At 40.0% G+C, this 20,471-nt stretch overlaps 1 protein-coding gene across 4 annotated transcripts in view; it reads left to right on the forward strand.

The window, feature by feature from the left end:
• Positions 1 to 20,471, forward strand: part of suclg2 (succinate-CoA ligase GDP-forming subunit beta) — a 403,858-nt gene that overhangs the window by 222,102 nt on the left and 161,285 nt on the right. For 2 of the 4 annotated variants that reach the window (XM_069937105.1, XM_069937101.1), the window contains exons 3-4: positions 6,448 to 6,486; positions 8,473 to 8,589. The exons of 1 other annotated variant lie outside the window; for it this stretch is intronic. In XM_069937105.1, coding sequence (XP_069793206.1) covers positions 6,448 to 6,486; positions 8,473 to 8,589 — 156 coding nt within the window. The remainder of the gene's footprint in view (positions 1 to 6,447; positions 6,487 to 8,472; positions 8,590 to 20,471) is intronic. One more of the 4 variants, XM_069937103.1, reaches the window with a different exon arrangement.

Genomic DNA, 20,471 nt, shown 5'->3' on the forward strand with positions numbered 1-20,471 from the left:
CTCTTAAAAAACCTCCTTATTAGCATGTACGGCCTCTCACGATGCGAGAGGGCCACCAGGCTCCTTCACTTGGACGGCTTAGGTGATAGGACCCCCTCTGCCCTCATAGACGAGATGCTCACATTGGTGGAAAGGTACAAGCCCTGCCTCGTATTCAAGAAGGTGTTCCTCAAGCAAATGCCAAAATCATCAGACTCCTGTTGGCCAACGCAGATTTCAGTGACCCGCGCAAGGTTGCGGCATGAGCAGATGTACTCTACCATTCCAAACGTGAACCCATAGACTCAGTCAACCGTGTTACACGGCCGCCGCCAAAGCCAATGCCCAAGTCCACCAGGTGTGCGGGCCCCACCCCACCAGACAGCAGAATGGCCTGATCCCAAATGGTGCTTCTACCATCAGCGTTGCGGTGTGTCAGCACGCAGGTGCTGCCTGCTATACTCGTTCCCAGGAAACAATGGGGCCAGCTGCCATTAGTGGCTGCAATGGCTGGCCGACTGAACAGCCTTTTCCATGTCTGGAACAGGATCTCAGGCCGCAGGTTCCTCGTGGACACCCACTATGGCGCTCAAGACATGCACAAGACCTCACGGCCTGTCCCTGTGCGCGGCCAACTCACCACCATTAAAACCTTTGGCAAGAGGCGAATTCATGTATGTTTCGGCATCACCACTTTCAATTGGTCCTTCACACTTGCTTCAGTTGACAAACCTCTGTTGGACACGGATTTCCTGCGGCCACACTCCCTACTCATGGACCACCAAGACAGATGACTAGTACATGCTGAGACTTTATAGAACGTGCCCCTCATCCAATGAGCCATCAACCCAGCTCGCTTTTGTGAAGTCTCCGCATGTCCTGTACAGCCACCTCCTCCCTCCATTCTGCCCCCCAGTTCATTGCCACCATGCTGAAGCATGGCGTCGAACACCACATCGCGACCACTGGCCCACCGTTGCATTAGAAGGCCAGCCACCTGGACCTGAACAAACTCAACTTCGCCAAGGAAGAGTTCAAATACATGGAGGAGCTCAGCATCATTCACCGTACCAATAGCCCGTGGGCCTCACCCCTCCATGGTGTCAAAGTCCAACGGCAGCTGGAGACCCTGCAGGGACTATGGATGCCTCAACGATGCAATGACACCCAACCACTACCCAATGCCCCATATCCAGAATTTTGCAGCGAACCTCCATGGCACAAACTGTTCTGTAAAGTTGATCTGATACAGGGATACCATCAGATTCCCATGCTCCCAGATGATGTCCAGAGACTGTTATCATCACTCCATTCAGCCTTTGAGTTCCTTTGCATGCTGTTTGACTTCAAAGGTGCGGCACAGACATTCCAGCTCCTTATGGACACGGTAGGCAGGAACTTGCCCTTCCTTTTCATCTACCTTGACGATATCCTGGTAGCCAGCAGCACATAACACACTTGTACCGGCTCTTCAACTGCCTCGCACAGTTCGGCCTCATCATTAATCCAGAAAAGTGCTGGTTTTGACTCACAGAAATAGACTTTATGGGCCACAAAATTACCAAAGATGGCACCACCCCCTACCTGACAAAGTGGAAGCCGTACGACAGTTCCCCAGGACGACGACAAAAAAGGGTCTGCAAGAGTTCGTGGGCATGGTTAATTCTTACAACAGGTTCATCCCTGCCGCAGCTGAGATTATGCGACCTCTTTTCGCTTTGATGTCGGACTTGAAGAAGGAGCTCACATTGATGGACAGGACTCACAACGCTTTTGAGGAGATCAAAGAAGCCCTGGCCCATACAACTATGCTAGTCCACACACGAATGGATGTACTGACAGCCCTCACAGTCGACGTGCCAAACATAGCAGTAGGCACTGACCTGCAACATTGATGATTCATGGAGACTCCTCACCTTTTTCAGTCGCCACCTGTGACCACCTGAACTGAAGTACAGTGCATTTGAGAGGGAGCTACTTGCTCTGTACCTGGCCGTCCTCCATTTCCACTGCTTCCTGGAAGGGTATCCATTCACTGTCTGCATGGATCAGAAGCCGCTCACTTTCATCTTCTCAAAGACCTCCAACCCGTGATCCGGCTGACAGCAGAGACACTCATCCTACGTCTCCGAATTCATCGCCACTCTTCGACATCTATCCGGAAAACAAAACATTGTCGTCAACGTATTCTCCGGGCCAGCGGTCAACGCAATGATGTAGAGCATCGACTACCATGATCTGGCCTGTGCACAGCAACACGACCTTGGGACACTCAGCTTCAGAACTGTGATCACGGGATTGGAGCTTCAAGACCTCCCATTTGACACAAATAGCACTACGCTCTTCTGTGATGTCTCCACAGGTCAAACCCAACCACTGATCCCCGCCCAATGGAGGAGAATGGTTTTCTATATAATCCATGGTTTGTCACACCTCTCCATCCGCACAACAGTGCAGCTGCAAAATTTTTTTGGCATGGCCGCGTAAACAGATCACGGTGTGGATGAAAACCTGCACGGACTGCCAGACAGCCAAGGTCCAGCAGCACATCAATTAAACTCCAGCAGTTCAATGCCCAACCCATAGGTTCCAGCACATCCACTTCAATGCAGTTGGGCCCTTGCCGGTCTCCTGAGAGTTGCAGTACCTGCTCACAGTGGTGGACAGGTTCACTTGTTGGCAGAAGGCATTACCCATTTTGACATCTCCCCCAAAGCATGCGCCAGGGCTCTCTTTGCCACCTGGGTCTCCTGTTTTGGTTTCCCGGCAGACATAATGACTGACTGACTGGGAGGAGCAGTTCACCTCTGCCCTGTGGAATGAGCTCTCTTAGCTCCTGGGTACCCAGCTGCGTCGCACCATGGCTTACCACTCCCAGGCCAACGGGCTAATCGAGCGCTTTATCGCAAATGTCTGTATGTATCTTGGTCAATATGGTTTATAGTGTGAAAAATAAAAAAATTTAAAAAAGAAGAAAAAAAAAGCCCAAATGGGTGGATGAACTACCCTGGGTTCTCCTAAGAATACACACGGTGCCCAAGGACGACCTCGGAGCCTTCTCTGCTGAACTAGTCTATGGTGAGACTATAGCAGCCCTGGACAATTCCTCTCTCCAGCAACCAATCAGGACAGTGACACTGCAGTCGTCCTCGAGAGGTTACAGGACAAACTGGGCTCCTTTGCATCACCGCCACCATCGCAACACAATCAGCCCCCCTGTAGCTACCCCCAAGACTTGTCATCCTGTGAGTATGTATTTGTGCAAAGGGGCATGCACAGGATTCCCCTTCAGTGCCCTTATGAAAGACAATACAAGGTGTTGCAAAAAAACGTGTCCATGTTCACTCTTGATATTGGGGGCAATGAGGAGTTACTCACATTGGACAGTTTGAAACAAGCCCATCTGGATTTGTCTCAGCCAATACAGGTCCCCCCCACCGGTACGTAGGGGTCAGCTGCCGAAACAGTATACCTCATCCTCAACGCATTGCAAGACCATCGGTGCTGATTCTGGAGGGGCATAGGGGGGATGTGTGGTTTGTGTGGTGATGCACATGTTTGTAGCGATGATCCAGCCCCACTTGTCATCCGCGTGGCAGGATCGTCCCTTCCGCTCCAGACCGGAAGGGCGCTTGCGCTTTCATGACGCAAGTGCCAGAATGTTGGGGGCAGGAACAAAGATGGGCTTAAAGGCTGTAGCGCGGTATTCAAATTAAATCGGTTGTGATACTCAAGCTCTCAGCCTGCTGTCTCAGATCTTTTCACTGCGCTCTCTCACAACCCGCTACAACATGTTGATTGTCACTTTTTTTTTACCTGAAATGTATATTACTGTTTCCTATGCATGTTTATCAGAAGAAAAATTAATAACAAATATTAGTTAGGGCTGAGCTATTGTCTCCACTGAGGTATTCATTTGATTAATTTAGCTAGTCTTCAAGATCCCAAAGGAATTTGAAAAATGCTTTTCTCAGAAGCTGCTTTGATACAAATTAACCCATGTTTAAAGCAAAAACATTAATCAAACAAAAAAATGGCCTTGCAAGAATTATGGATATCAACTAGTTTCTTTGCCGTTGTCTTGAAGGTCAATGTAGAAGGTTCAAGCTTTGAGCTAATAATAATGTTTTGCACAAGAGTTGAAGTGGCCTTACATTTTTGTGTATATATTTATTAAAAGGAGGCATTATTAAAGTTTTTTTTTCATTTTCTTTTAGCATCTGCAGCAGTGGTTCTCAAACCTTTTTCTTCCCACTCACATGCCACTTTACATAATCCCTATGCCATCAGTGCTCTGTGATTACTAAGGGATTGCTTAAGGTGGGATGTGAGTGGGAAAGGAAGGTTGAGAATCAATGCTCTAGACCCAATTGTTACTGAAATATTTTGCTTGCGAAAAATAGCCGTTGGCCCATTTCCTTTGGAGTTATGAAACCCTGCACATAACAAGCCAATTAGGTACGATTAAAACAGTGGTTTTCAAACTTTTTCTTCCCACCCACATACCACCTTAAGCAATCACTTACTAATCACAGAGCACCTATGTCATAGGGATTACTTAAGTGATATGTGAGTGGAAAAAAAAAAGATTGAGAACCACTGACCTGCAATAAATCAGCATTTTTCTTTATCTATATTGGTACTTGTCCCGGAGTTGAAGGTTTGTAAGTTCAAATCCCAGGAATGTAAGCACATAATTAAGGCAGATACTCAGTAGAATACTGAGAATTTACCACTGAATGTCACAGAACACTTGCCCCTCTGAGATGGAATGTGTATGATCCTAGAATAGAGGAGGCCTTTACATTACTTTAATTTTTTTTAATTTCAAAGAATCATTAATGGTCAATGTTTAAAAAGTTTTGAGTCCATAATGAATAATTTAGAAAAGCTGAGGGATCCCACGCTGAAGTATTTTTGTGCAGCCCTCTGTCCCAGTGCTGTTCCAATTGATGTTTTTGTTGTGCACGTCTAGGCAAGGTTAGTTCAGTGTGATACTTTGAAAAAGCTTGACGGTACACTTCTAAATGCAGCAACTTTTTGACTTTTCAAGCTATTGATTATGATTCGCATAACGCAGAAAACATATGTTCACTTCACTGAAATTCTAGGTCATCTTGTCAACATGTTTAACCCAGCTGTGCTGGAAAAAAATATCTTTCACACTATCCATTTGATCTCCCATTTTGTGAGCATTTAAAAAAAAACAAATGTGTTACTTCACCTCAGCTAAATCATTTTATTCGTATTGGCCAGTGTTAGAAATGTGGCATTTGATTGGCTTTCCTCACATTTGAGCTATCATTGCCAGGAGAAATGATTTGTTCCTTTGCCTATCATCTTAATTATTTCCGCAGTTGTTGAAGGTTTGTGGTGGCTGAAGAACACTGAGCGATTGGAATCATGGTCACTATTGTTTATTTCCTTGACTGTCGTCATGGTGTCCTGTGTTTTGTAGGAGGTTGAGGGGTTTCAGATAGACTGTGTGCCATCATGTAGAACAGTGGTTTTCAAATGATTTCTTCCCACTCACATACCACTTTACGTAATCCCTATGCCACCAGAGCTCTGTGATAGGTAAAGGATTGCTTAATGTGGGATGTGAATGGGGAGGGAAGGTTGAGAACCACTGCTCTAGACCCAATTGTTACTGAAATAGTTTGCTTGAGAAAAATGGTCATTGGCCCATTTCCTTTAGAATTATGAAACCGTGCACATAACCAGTCAATTAGGTACGATTAAAACAGTGGTTTTCAACCTTTTCTTCCCACTCACATACTACCTTAAATAATTCCTTAGTAATCACAGCACATCAATGGTATGAGGGTGGAAAGAAGAAGGTTGAAAACCACTGTGTAGAAGCTATCTAGGTTTCACAGACCAACATGAAAAAGAAGCAAGAACATTATGTGAATCTTTTCCCATTCCTCAGTATGTTTGGTTGAGTACTGAGATGCTTTGGGGAGAAAAATGGGTGGAATTTTGTGGGGTGCAAATAGAAAAGTTGAATAGTCTATTATATTCCAGAGTTCGCATGGATGTTTTCTACAGATTATTCGAATCTTGGGCAAGAAAATCTATTGATTAGTGTTTTATTGCAAACAATAATTGCGTCGTGTTATCATGAAATACACGTGGGTGAGCAACCAAGATGTAGTATTACCTTGGTCGCTCTTTGGAGGTTAGTTGACATTTCTGGCCAGAAGTAATAATTGTGGGGACTGCTGCAGTGACATTTCCATCCAAGGCTCTGGGGATGTGCTCTAATATCAACTGCATTCCCTGTAGGGGAGGGGGAATCCACCTGACTGAAATGTAACACTTATTTGAGAGCTTTCCCTGTTAATTTGTGGAATGAATGTCCTGATCAGGAAATTGTAGGAAGCACAGAAAGAGTTGAAGATGGTGTGTTCTGCTGCTTTGCTCTCTACTAGTATTGAATTTATCATTCTTTTCTCCACCCAACAGGGAAAATATCTCATGGAACTGGCGGGGTTAGCATTGCAGGTTAGTGCAATGCTATTGCAGGGCCAGCGATCCAGGTTTGAAGCTGATGCTGATTGTAAGGAGTTTGTATTCTCTCCCATATCTGCTTGGGTTTTCCCTGGGTGCTCTGGTTTCCTCCTACCCTCCAAAATGTATGGGGTTGATCATTAATTTCGGTGTAATTTGAGGGGCACAGGCATTTGCCAGGCTGTAAATAAGATGTTATTTTTTTTTATAAACTACTTTCAAAACTGTGTGCTTCAAAAATTAATAATAATGGATAGATCTGGTTCTTGATGGCTTGTTACACTGTCATCTTTATTCTGGTAAATTTAGGATTAAATCTGCCATCTCAAACATTAAAGTGAATTTAGTTACAGCCAACAATCACTTTTAATGTATTTTTTTTAAACATAACACTTTTTCTGTTGAAAAAATGTGCTGACGCAGTTCTCTAAAATTAAAATAAATCTGTGCTAATCATGATACATAAAATGAACTGAGACTGAGGTTAAAGGTCAACTTTTATGACCAAATAGTGCTTAGAGCAAAGCAAACTGTTTTTGAATTTTTTTTTTTAAAAGTTAGTATGTTTAAAAATAACACCTTTTTAGACAAAAATGGATCATTTAATGGAAAAACTGGCAATCTTCTCTCAAAATCCTGGTGGGGAGTAGGAAGTTTATACAGTAAAACCCCTGGTGTCCGGCACCTATGGGGATTGGTAGATGGTGGACAAATGAATTTTCAGTTGCTTAAGATAGCGGGTTGTGTGATTGGTGAACTAAAGGTGAGGCGCGCCCATTGTAAACGACCGTATATTTTACCTATTTTCTGCATTTTGCTTTGGCAGTTGTTTGAGGCTGCTGGTTCCTTGAACTCCAGATTACGGGTTTTAATGTGTAAGGAGAGGGAGGACCAGATAGGAAATGCCGTTAACGGAGGACAGGGGAATGAACAGCAAATCGAAGATTTAAAATTGGAACTACTGGCAAAAGGTTGATACATTGTACCACCTGGCAGTAAACAGGACAAGCTTGGTCCATTTTATAATTTTCCAAAGCTTACAGAATGATTTGTGCATTCCAAAGATATTTATGTGTTAGTGTTTTGAAATATAAGACAATCAGCCAAGTAAATTTTAATGGTGTTAAAATTGTGGGTTAGAGAAAATCATCTTGCTTCCTAGCATTGGAAAAATAAAAGAATGTTTTTGACAGTGAAGTCATGTTAATCCTTGAGGCATTTATTGATGCGTGTCCTCCCAAGTTAGCATGGTTGCTGGCTTCAGAACCAACTGCAGCTGCATAACTGATGCAACTAAGTTAAAGATGTTACAGGCAAGTAGAAGATATGGGAATATTTGAAATTGAAGTTTCAGGATGGTTGTTTTTCAGGTGCGATAAAGCAAAACAGAAAACTGGAAAAAAAATCTTGTGAACTAAATGTGCCCACCATTTTAAAAAAAAATGCATAATCCTTCAGTGGCTAAATCAGAGTTATTTGTCTGAACTGTGCTGTCACTTGCAAAGCAACAGCATTGATTCCAAGTGAGAAATCTGCAAATAGTGCAGCCTGTGGAGACTTGCTGAATTACTGACAGCAGCTTCAAAATTGTCCCGTCAACATGATGGTGAACTCAGGTTGTTATCTGTGACTAAAATAAATTTTGCAGCACTGAAATTGAAAGCTATTGGATGGGTTGGTGGGCATAATGAACAGGTTTTCAGTTATCCTATTAGGGTTACACTTAGCTTAAAGTAGCAATGAATTATTTAGCATTGGGAGTGGGATGGCTGCAGTGGGCTGTTCATGTGACACAGTGGTGGTGAATAGACTGGGGCCAGAAGAATACATGACCAGTGTGAATGGAAGGGAGGGGGGGGGGAGGGGAGAAAAAGTCACTGTATATGTGTGAAAAAGAAAAAGTGTATATCATGGCTAATGTGATTTATGGTGTGAAAAAAAAGAATACATATATGACACCCTGGGATTCTTTTCCTGCAGACGTGGCAGAATTACCACTTACTGGTAGTACAAAAAACTGTAATCAAGAAGATACATATGCATGCAAACAAACTGACTATGCAAAACAGAGAGAAAAAAAATCAATAAAGTGCAAAAGTAAGTGTCAAAAAAAAAAGAAACAGTGTGAATGGGAGAGGGATTGAATTGGTGATGAAGGACCAGATAGGAAATGCCGTTAACGGAGGACAGGGGAATGAACAGCAAATCGAAGATTTAAAATTGGAACTACTGGCAAAAGGTTGATACATTGTACCACCTGGCAGTAAACAGGACAAGCTTGGTCCATTTTCATGGCAAAGCAGTCTTCCACTCTGCGGTGCAAGTGGCAATTTGTGCAAGCTTTGAAGGTGCAGAAGAATTCTGCGCAGATGATGTGAAAAGGCAAATGTTACACATTGCTTCACTTCACTTTGTCTGCCCAAGACTTTGATTTTGAACTTAACCCACACATTTTTGACCATGTTCAAAGAACCTTGTAATTTTTATTCGAGTGCAATACAACATAAATCAACACAGGTTCTACTCTTATTATTTTTTTTATTTTTCACACTATGAACCATATTAACCAAATTACACACAAACATTTCCTTCTTGAATATACACAGTGTCATTTTCTCCCCTCTTCCCCCTCCCTTCCCTCCCTTCTTCCCACCCCCCTCCCTACCCACTAAACGTTCAACATCTACAATACAATAAACCCATTAAACAATGTCATCACACAATGAAAATAAACAAGAAAATTGTGTCATCTACTTTTACACACTGGGTCAGTTCATTTCGTCTTCTTCTCATTCTGTCATTTTAGGCGGTGGAGGTCCGCGGTAGGCCCTCTCTGTGTTGTTCCATGTACGGTTCCCAAATTTGTTCAAATATTGTGATGTTATTTCTTAAATTATATGTTATTTTTTCCAATGGAATACATTTATTCATTTCTATGTACCATTGCAGTACTCTCAGGCTCTCTTCTGATTTCTAGGTTGACATAATACATTTTTTTTGCTACAGCTAAGGCCATCATAATAAATATTTTTTTGTGCTTCATCCAATTTGAGGCCTAATTCCTTACTTCTTATATTACTTAGAAGAAAGATCTCTGGATTTTTTGGTATGTTGCTTTTTGTGATTTTATTTAATACCTGATTTAGATCTTCCCAAAACTTTTCCATTTTCTCACATGCCCAAATTGCTTGTACTGTTGTTCCCGTTTCCTTCTTACAGCGAAAACATATATCTGATACTGTTGGGTCCCATTTATTTAACTTTTGAGGTGTGATATGTAGTCTGTGTAACCAATTACATTGTATCATGTGTAACCTAGTGTTTGTTGTGTTTCTCATAGTTCCGGAGCATAGCTTTTCCCATTTTTCATTTTTTATCTTTATGTTTAGATCTTGTTCCCACTTTTCTTTGGGTTTACAGCTTATTTCATCATTCTCTTTCTCTTGCAGCTTGATGTACATGTTTGTTATAAATCTTTTAATTATCATTGTGTCTGTAATCATATATTCAAAGCTGCTTTCTTCTGGTAACCTGAGCCTGCTTCCCAATGTGTCCTTTAAGTAGGTTTTCAGTTGGTGGTATGCAAACATTGTACTGTGAGTTATACCATATTTGTACTTCATTTGTTCAAAAGATAATGAATTATTTCCCAAAAAACAATTTTCTATTCTTTTGATCCCTTTTCTCTCTCATTCTCTAAAGGAAAGGTTATCTATTGTGAAAGGGATTAGTTGATTTTGCATCACTAATAATTTTGGTAGTTGGTAATTTGTTTTTTTTTCCTTTCTTTGTGAATCTTCTTCCAAATGTTGAGCAGATGGTGTAGTACTGGTGAACTTCTATATTGCACCAGTTTCTCATCCCACTTATAAAGTATATGTTCTGGTACCTTCTCCCCTATTTTATTTAGCTCTAACCTGGTCCAATCTGGTTTTTCCCTTGTTTGATAAAAATCTGATAGATATCTTAATTGTGCTGCTCTATAATAATTCTTAAAGTTTGGTAGCTGTAAGCCCCCTTTTTTGTACCATTCTATTAATTTATCTAGCGCTATCCTCAGTTTCCCCCCTTTCCATAAGAATTTCCTTATTATTTTCTTTAGCTCATGGAAGAATTTCTCTGTTAAGGGAATTGGAAATGATTGAAATAGGTATTGTATCCTTGGGAAGATATTCATTGTAATGCAATTTACCCTTCCTATCACTGTTAGTGGTAAATCTTTCCAATGTTCTAAGTCATCTTGTAATTTCTTCATTAATGGCCGATAATTTAATTTTATAGATGGCCTAGATTATTATCTAGTCTAATACCTAGGTATCGGACTGCTTGTGTTTGCTATTTAAATGGTGATTCTTTCTTAAACTTTGTGAAATCCGCATTATTCATTGGCATCACTTCACTTTTATTTGCATTGATCTTGTAGCCCGATATTTCTCCATATTCCTTCAATTTCTTATGTAATTCTTTTATTGATAATTCTGGTTCTGTTAAGTATACTTTGATGTCATCTGCAAATAGACTGATTTTATATTCCTTCTCTTTTATTTTTAGCCCTTTTATTTTATTTTCTGTTCTTATCAGTTCTGCCAAGGGTTCTATAGCTAAAGCGAACAGTGAGGGAGATAGTGGACATCCCTGCCTAGTTGACCTACTTAATTTAAATTTGTTTGATATATATCCATTTACTGTCACCTTCACCAATGGTCCCTTATATCGTGCTTTAATCCAATTAATATATTTCTCTGGTAGGTTGAACCTCTGTAGTACTTTGAATAAATAATTCCATTCTACCCTGTCAAAGGCTTTTTCTGCGTCTAAAGCAACCGCCACTTTTGGCGTCTTATTTCCTTGTACTGCATGGATTAAGTTAAGATATTGTCTGTTGTTTGTCTTTTCTTAATAATTCCAATTTGATCTAGTTTTACTATTTTTGGTACACAGTCGGCCAATCTGTTTGCTAATAATTTTGCTATTATCTTATAATCTGAGTTAAGTAGAGATATTGGTCTATACGGTGCTAGTGTTAGTGGATCTTTCCCCATTTTTGGTATTATTGTAATTATTGCTGTTTTACATGAATCTGGCATTTTTTGTGTTTCTTCAATCTGGTTCATTACTTCCAGGAGAAGAGGAATTAATAAGTCTTTAAATGTTTTATAGAATTCTATTGGGAATCTGTCCTCTCCATGCATTTTATTGTTCGGTAGCTTTTTTAATATATCCTGTATTTCCTCTCTTTCAAATGGTTTTATCAATTTGTTTTGCTCCTCTTCTTGCAATTTTGGTAGTTCAATTTTAGCTAGAAACTCATTTATTTTGTCTTCTTTCCCTTCATTCTCAGTTCGGTATAATTGCTCATAGAATTCCTTGAAGTTTTCATTGATCTCTGTTGGGTTATATGTAATTTGTTTGTCATTTTTCTTTGATGCCAATACCGTTCTTTTAGTTTGTTCTGTCTTAAGCTGCCAAGCTAGTATTTTGTGCATTTTTTCTCCTAGCTCATAATACTTCTGCTCTTATCTTCATTATGTTCTTCTCCACCTTATACGTTTGTAGTGTTTTGTATTTTTTTTGTCCGTCAATTCTCTTCTTAACACAGGTTCTACTTGATATTAATTTTAGTATGTGTTGTATTACCAATACAGTGAACTTGAGATCTTATTGAAGGTTCTGTTGTCAGATTTCTTTTGTACTCTTATCAGATTTAAAAGCTTTGAAGATGGCACTGAGAAATGAAGATTCTTTCTACTTGCCAGTTTCCTTTGGTTTTAATTTTAGTTGATTCCACCCTGTGTAACATAATTTATTCTCAGGCAATCACAGACTATCCATGAGATCCGAGGTGACTAGTGAAACCAATGAGGGAACTGTAAACTCTTCTGTTAGAGATGGATGATGGTAGTTTGTGAGGTGGTCTGCTTCTGCTTCCTGAACAGGCATACTCCTAGAACATGTAATCACATTTATCAATACATCCCAAATGATTCTTCAGCATTTGAAATTGAAGTTCCAAAGATTACCTTGAGTATGTGGGTAATTGCTTTTTTTCATGCTGGACAAATACTCGCTTTACATAAATTCACTTTTTTACGAAGAAACCTGTGTTCGCTCTTACGAAAGGATTTTCACTTTTATGAAAGTAGCGAGCCATTACAGAAGCAGCTCTTCCTCCCTCTCCTACTTTCCAGTCACCTGTACCTCCCACCACCCCAACCTCCAAAGACTCAGCCTAACTATACTGCACATACCTATTTCTACTTTATAGGCTGTGTATTTATCATGTCATTCCTTCTTTAAATAAATGTTAGTGTTATTTGAGGTTTCGTGTGTAATTTGGTATGGGTTGATGGGTAATTTTTTTGGGGTCTGGGAATGCTCAAAAAATTTCCCCATAAAAATCAATGGTAATCGCCTCTTCAGTTTACATCATTTCAGCTTCCAAATGGTTCCGTAGGAACGATCTAGATTCATAAAGTAATGTATGCCTGTATTTGTTTTGGGAGTTTGGTGTCAGGTAGGCAAATGATAGAGCCAACTAAATGTCGCAGACTGTAACTAGAACCACAGTACTGGTGATAATGACCTATGAGGAACACTGATGTTAATGAACTTATCCTTAGAATGAATGTTCAGAATTTTGGGGAGATGGAGGTGGTGATATTTATCAAGTGCCTTGGGACGCTCCTGAAAGTAGCCACATCCCAGAAGTCTATTAGGAGGACAGGGGTCATAGTGGAGTGATGGATCACAAATTCCTTGTCAAGTCGAATCTCTTGATCTTCCAATACTCTCTCAATCGACCAAAGGCTGTGCTGCAGTAATGAAGGAATGATGAATTTTATCGTCATTGTCTGCCTTTGCAAATATGTGCCTCCTGAGATATGCAAAGTGGTCCAGGTTCTCAAACATACTCTACTGCACAGTCTCGGAGAACACTGCAGTAGAACGTGTTAGTTAATTAAACATGGATTAACAGATAATTAAATGAATGGAAACTTAAGCTTAGAACTTGATTTAAATACTATTTTGGAAACTAAAATCACAGACATACCTATTCAGTGATTTGCTAATCTAATCCCATTCTGATATACCAATGATAAAAGTTTAAAAACATGATCTACAGAGTCCTATAGTTTGTGGATGGCTTGAATCAATATTCTACTTCTGCAATTTTAAGACAAGCTGAAAGTCTTTCTTTATATGTATTACCCATTTTACGAAGATTTTCTTTCTGGGAAAGTATTAGATTAAGAAAAAAATATTGTAAAAGGTAAAAGCATTTCCCATTTGTTTCAACATCAAAATTCTGTTTGTGTTCCAGAATCTTCATCAAAAGAACCTTGAACACCTAAAAATACATCAACCTTTGATGTATCTTAACCAATCAAATGTTATTTTTATGTCTCTTTTCTCTTTGGCTTGACCTCGTGGACGAAGATTTATGGAGGGGGTAAATGTCCACGTCAGCTACAGGCTCGTTTGTGGCTGACAAGTCCAATGCGGGACAGGCAGACACGGTTGCAACGGTTGCAGGGGAAAATTGGTGGGTTGGGGTTGGGTGTGGGTTTTTCCTCCTTTGTCTTTTGTCAGTGAAGTGGGCTCTGCGGTCTTCTTCAAAGGAGGTTGCTACCCGCCGAACTGTGAGGCGCCAAGATGTACGGTTTGAGGCGATATCAGCCCACTGGCGGTGGTCAATGTGGCAGGCACCAAGAGATTTCTTTAGGCAGTCCTTGTACCTCTTCTTTGGTGCACCTCTGTCACGGTGGCCAGTGGAGAGCTCGCCATATAACACGATCTTGGAAAGGCGATGGTCCTCCATTCTGGAGACGTAATAATAACATATTTGATATACCCTCACCCAACATATCTCTGTATAACATACCATTCCTTCCATAATGTTTGGGACAAAGATGCATTTTTTCTTTATTTTCCCCTGTGCTCCACAGTTTTAAGTTTGTAATTGAACAATTCACACATGATTAAAGTGCACATTCAGATTATATTCAAGATTATTTGTAAACATTTTGGTTTAATCACCAAGAAATTACAGCACTTTTTCTACAGAGAATCTGTCTATCATAGGATTTGATCTGGAGATGGTTAACATAGTGATCTGCTTTCCCCTGACTTCTAAGTTTCAGCAAGTCCACAGACAACAGCAACCTAGGTTCGAATCTGGTGTTGTCTGTAAGGAGTTTGTACTTTCTCCCCATGCCTACGTGGGTTTCTCCAGGTGCTCTGGTTACCTCCCACCCTTCAAAAACATCTGGAGGTTGTAGGTTATTTGGTGCATTTGGTGGGGGGGGGGGTGTAAGGGCTCATGGATCGGGAGGGCCTCTTAGCGTGCTATATGTCTAAATTCTTTTAAAAGTTAAAGGTCCTAGCTAATCTGAGGAGCAAAGACACACTTTACTAAATATGTGATTGTTTTTTTTTGGATATTCAGAGCATTTATGAAAGAATTGAAAATAAAATATTAACATTTGCTTGTTCAATTCTTTTGTTTGCTCCATGAGAGTGGTTGCTTCTTTGTTCCAAAACTTTGATCCATGCATTGATGTTCTCGGCCCGCTGAAGGGGAACATCATATACCCTATTGAGCTCCTTTAAAATCTCATGTGTTTCTCATTCTTTTGGACTCCAGAGAGCACAGGCTCAGTCTGCTCAAACATGCCTGAAGAGAGAAGTCCGCCATCCTCATCAGCAAACTAGTGGAAGGAGACCAAAAATGTACACTGTATTCCAGGTGTCATCTCCCCAGTGCTTGGTGCAGATGCTCCTGTTGCTTACTGTAATGTCACATTTCATTTTTCATTGATTAGCACAGAGTAAATTACCAGCATGTCAGCTGCATGAAATTGGAAGCATCTGAAAACAAGTGAGAAATCTAGTGAGAAAATTAATAAATTTCAAGGAAAGACTTCTGAATAGAACAGATCCAGATTTGTAAATGTTGTTACTGAAATAACTTGATTGATGCAAATACTGTCTATCCATTCACGGGTCTATTTTTGTAATGTGGACTACCAAATCTTTTAACAATTGGTCAAAGTTCTTTTCCTGCATTACTTCAAAGTTTACCCAATCCCACTCCCAAATCAGTGTGTGAAAAGGAGACCTGCTTGATTTAATGAATTATTCAATGTGCAATAAAAGCAGACATCTCCCAATAGTGTTTTTACTTTTAGCTGTTTTTATTTCATTAATTTTCACTCTCCCAACAGAATATTACATTTTCAGCACCATTTATTTAATAAATTCAAGGGAAATGTGTCATATTTCCTATGGCTTTCTTTGTTGCCATCCTTTTACTTAATTAATTTGCAGAAAGCATTACTTGCTCCTGAGGGCATTTTGTATTGCAGGTCCCTTTTTATTTTAATTAATTTTGAATAAAATGAGGTCTAATCTCATCAGCATTTCATGTATTTTTCCCCAGCTTTATTTAATGAATTAATTTGTGAGAAGTACAACCCATTCTTGATTGTATTTTACAATTTTACTTGTTTGATTGGGAGAGCACCGCCTGTTCCCGAACAGGCAGATATTGCAATCACGTTATCATCAATTTATTAATTCACCAGATCCACATCATGTTTCTGTTGGCAGTTTTTGATTAATTGTGCATTAAGCCATTGCTTTAAATGACCACTGCTATTATTTTTAAGTTCAAGTAAACTTACATTTGGTTCTTCTGTTGGAATTAAACACCAAGCAGATTACTGATGATTTTACTTAATTGATAGAATTGGGGAATTGCAAAAGATTAATCAGATGTGTTTATTATCTAAGTTTGTAATAATGCTACTCAAATCAGTTAATTTCATTTAACCGTGTCTGCCTGTCCCGCATCGGACTTGTCAGCCACAAACGAGCCTGCAGCTGATGTGGACATTTACCCCCTCCATAAATCTTCGTCCGCGAAGCCAAGCCAAAGAAGAAGAAGAATGACCTGTATCCAGTTTCCACAGTCAATGCCTTCTCTTGCATTTTAAGAATCAGAACTTATTGTCATGTGACAGCATCATAGGGCAAACATTGATATTATAACCATTTTACAACATTATTTAAAATAAGTGCATGAAAAGTAAGGCAGTGTCTTTGGTTCATTGATTATTCAGGAATCTGATGGCAGCGGGGAAGAAGCTGTCCTTGTGTCACTGAGTGTTCATCTTTAGGCTCCTGTAGCTTTTTCCTGATGGTTGCAGAGTGAAGAGGGCATGGCCTGGGTGGTGGCGGTCTTTGAGGATAGAGGCTGCTCTTTTTAGGACACCGCCTCATGTAGATGTCCTCAATGGAGAGAAGTCTGGCGTCTGTAATGTTGCAGGCCAAGTTAACAACCCCCTCTGGAGTTTATTCTTGTCCTGAGTGTTGGCACCTCCATACCAGGCAGTGATGGACCCAATCAGGGGTGGAGGGTGTGAGCAAGTTTAAATTCCTGGGAGTCAAGATCTTGGAGGATCTTTCTTGGACCAAACACACTAATGGAATTGTGAAGAAAGCACGTTAGTATCTCAACTTCCTCAAGAGTTTGGAGAGGTTTGGTATGATATTAGAAACCCTGGCAAATTTCTGCAGATTTGTCTTGGAAAGTGTGCTGACTGGCTGCATCAATCCGGTATGGGGATACCAATACCCCTGAGCATAAAGTCCTGTAAAAGGTAGTGAACACAGCCCTGGAGATCACAGGCAAGACACTCCCCACAGTCAAGAACACCGGGAACGCTGCTGTTGAAGAGCAGTAGCATTCATTAAGGATCCATATCACCCACAACTCATTCTGTTTTCATGACTACCATCAGGAAAGAGGGAAAGTGCTACAGACTCGCACCACCAGGTTCAGGAACAGCTTCTACCCCTCCATCATCAGACTCCTCAACAACGAACTCAATCAAGAATTCATTTGAGGACTCTAACCTTTGCACTCTATTTATTTTTTCCCTTTGTAATGCACCAAGTTTGTTTATATATGTACGTTAAGTACAATTTTTTTTGTACTAGCCATAAGTGGTCATTCTGCCTCATCTGCAGGAAAAAGAATCTCAGGTGATGACCAATATGTACTCTGACAAGAAATCTGAAATATGATGCAGTCAGCAGATTTGGGGACCATTGCAGTACAACTCTGTTTACTCAGTGGGCATGACCCCAAACTTTACGTTGGTTGCTGAGTTATTTTCCCACTTATTTTCATGTTAACCTTCCTGTCTTCAACCTTCCACATTGGTTAAGGGAAACCCAACACAATGTCAATGAACAGCATGTCATATTGAAACTACACATATCAAACTTAACATTGAGTTTAATGTTTTCAGGTAGTGGTTCTGTTATTCTCATTAACACCTTACTTTTATTTCTCTTCTTGCCCCCCATTACCCCTACTTTTGCCTCGTCCCTGTGCTATTTCTTGCATTCTCAACATTTTGCTTATGTGCTATAAGATCCCCATTAGTATTAATACGATCTTGGGAAGGCGCAAGATTGTGTTATATGGCAAGCTCTCCACTGGCCATCGTGTCAGAGGTGCACCAAAGAAGAGGTACAAGGACTGCCTAAAGAAATCTCTTGATGCCTGCCACATTGACCACTGCCAGTTGGCTGATATCGCCTCCAACCGTGCATCTTGGCGCCTCACAGTTCGGCGGGCAGCAACCTCCTTTGAAGAAGACCGCAGAGCCCACCTCACTGACAAAAGACAAAGGATGAAAAACCCAACACCCAAACCCAACCAACCAATTTTCCCCTGCAACCGCTGCAACCGTGTCTGCCTGTCCCGCATCGGACTTGTCAGCCACAAACGAGCCTGCAGCTGACGTGGACATTTTACCCGTCCATAAATCTTTGTCCGCGAAGCCAAGCCAAAAAAATTATAGCATTAATAATGTAATAACTTTTGAGGAAAGTTATGCTCATAACTTGGTTAAGGGCAAATTTGTTGCCCTTGTTTTCTTTGCCGAGGTAAGAAATATTAGACTCATACAGAATGTGTATTGGGATGAACAAATGGCCTAATGTTCAGTTATTTTTATCTATATGAGCAAGTAGTGGATGGAAAACTGATGTGTTAGTTTGCTTCATTTTATGGCATCTAACACCCCCCCACCACCACCACCACAAATAATGCTTATGTCCTGTCTTCCTTTACATCTAAAGCTATGATTTTGAGGTTTTTTTCCCGTTGATTTTTAATCCCAGTGTTATTATAGTGTTTATTATCACATGTAGAGCAGTGAACATTCCGGCTCAGTGGAGCCCCAACAATCTGCTATTGTTGTGTGGCAAAAAAAATTGTGAGAGATTGAAAATGAGTAATGCAGAGTCTGTTCATGCTAAGTGAAGTGCAAGAAGAAAAATCGCCCTCTCAGTTGTTTCCTTATTCAACAAGAAGCTCGTTGAACTGGATAGAAATCTGTCAAATGCACCAATTATAAAACAGCAGAAGATGAAGTGATCATTCAAGGTGATTGCCGTGGTTTGCGAAGGAATGACTATCTTCTCCACTCTCTAGGATGTGGAAGTCAAAGTTCAATCAGGAAACTTTAGCTAAGAAAAGTAAACACTAATTCTGAGATTATGTATATGGCACCTTTCTATATAGTATCTCATTCAATATTTAAAGTCTTTTGTGGTTACTGGTAAATGGTGTTGTCATAAATAATGGACCAGTCATTACACTCAAGTTTTAGGATTGTGACTGATTCATCAGTTAAGTAATAAACAAGGTGACTGAGAAGAAAACAGTTGTTCATTTTGTGTCGGTACTATATGGTAATCAGAACTCTTAGGGTAGACTTTAATTTTATTGAATTGTATGACAGCTGTTGATTAGTTTGAATTCCATTCCATGTTATTTGAAGTATATATGTTTTTTCTTACTTTTTAAAATTTAAAAAAAATTTCACACTATGAAGCATACTGACCAAAATATACACAAAGTTTTCCCTTTTGAATATACACAGTGTCACTTTCTCCCCTTTTTCCCCCCTCCCTTCCCTTCCTCCTTCACCCCCCCCTCCCCACCCACTCAACATTCAACCTATATGATACATTAAACCCATTAAACAATGTCATCACACAATGAAAATAAACAAGAAATTTGTGTTATCTACTTTTACATACTGGGTCAGTTCATTTCGTCTTCTCCTTCTGTCATTTTAGGCAGTGGAGGTCCACGGTAGGACTTCTCTGTTGTGTTCCATGTACGGTTCCCAAATTTGTTCGAATACTGTGATGTTATTTCTTAAATTATATGTTATTTTTTCCAATGGAATACATTTATTCATTTCTATGTACCATTGCTGTATTCTCAGGCTATCTTCTAATTTCCAGGTTGACGTAATACATTTTTTTGCTACAGCTAAGGCTATCATAATAAATCTTTTTTGTGCTCCATCCAAATCGAGTCCAAGTTCTTTACTTCTTGTATTACTTATAAGAAAGATCTCTGGATTTTTTGGTATGTTGCTTTTTGTGATTTTATTTAATTCCTGGTTTAGATCTTCCCAAAACTTTTCCACTTTCTCACATGCCCAAATTGCATGTACTGTTGTTCCCGTTTCCTTCTTACAACGAAAACATCTGTCTGATACTGTTGGGTCCCATTTATTAGAGGTTTCTTCTTACTTTTGAAGGTAACTAGTTGTTAAATGCATGTCCTTAAAGTTTACAGGCCATGGAAAAGGAGTTGGTGCTTCCATATATTGGTAGAGGCTATATCTTCTGTCTTTTAGAAACTGAATAGATGATGTGTGTTCACAATATAATGCCGAAACCTTCATACAATAAATAAAATTATGCATTAAAAGGTATTTAGTCTCTGTCCCTGGTATTGCAAACTATGTAACTGTGGTAAATGGAAAATGACATACATCAGAAACATATTGACATTGTTAACTACCATGAACAATACTGTAGAAATATTCTACCATTTTGTGGCAGTGATATGTACGAAGAGCTAAACCCTTTGTAATCAAATGCTA

The sequence above is a fragment of the Narcine bancroftii genome, chromosome 5, assembly GCF_036971445.1.
Source record: "Narcine bancroftii isolate sNarBan1 chromosome 5, sNarBan1.hap1, whole genome shotgun sequence".
In the NCBI taxonomy this organism is placed as follows: domain Eukaryota; kingdom Metazoa; phylum Chordata; class Chondrichthyes; order Torpediniformes; family Narcinidae; genus Narcine; species Narcine bancroftii.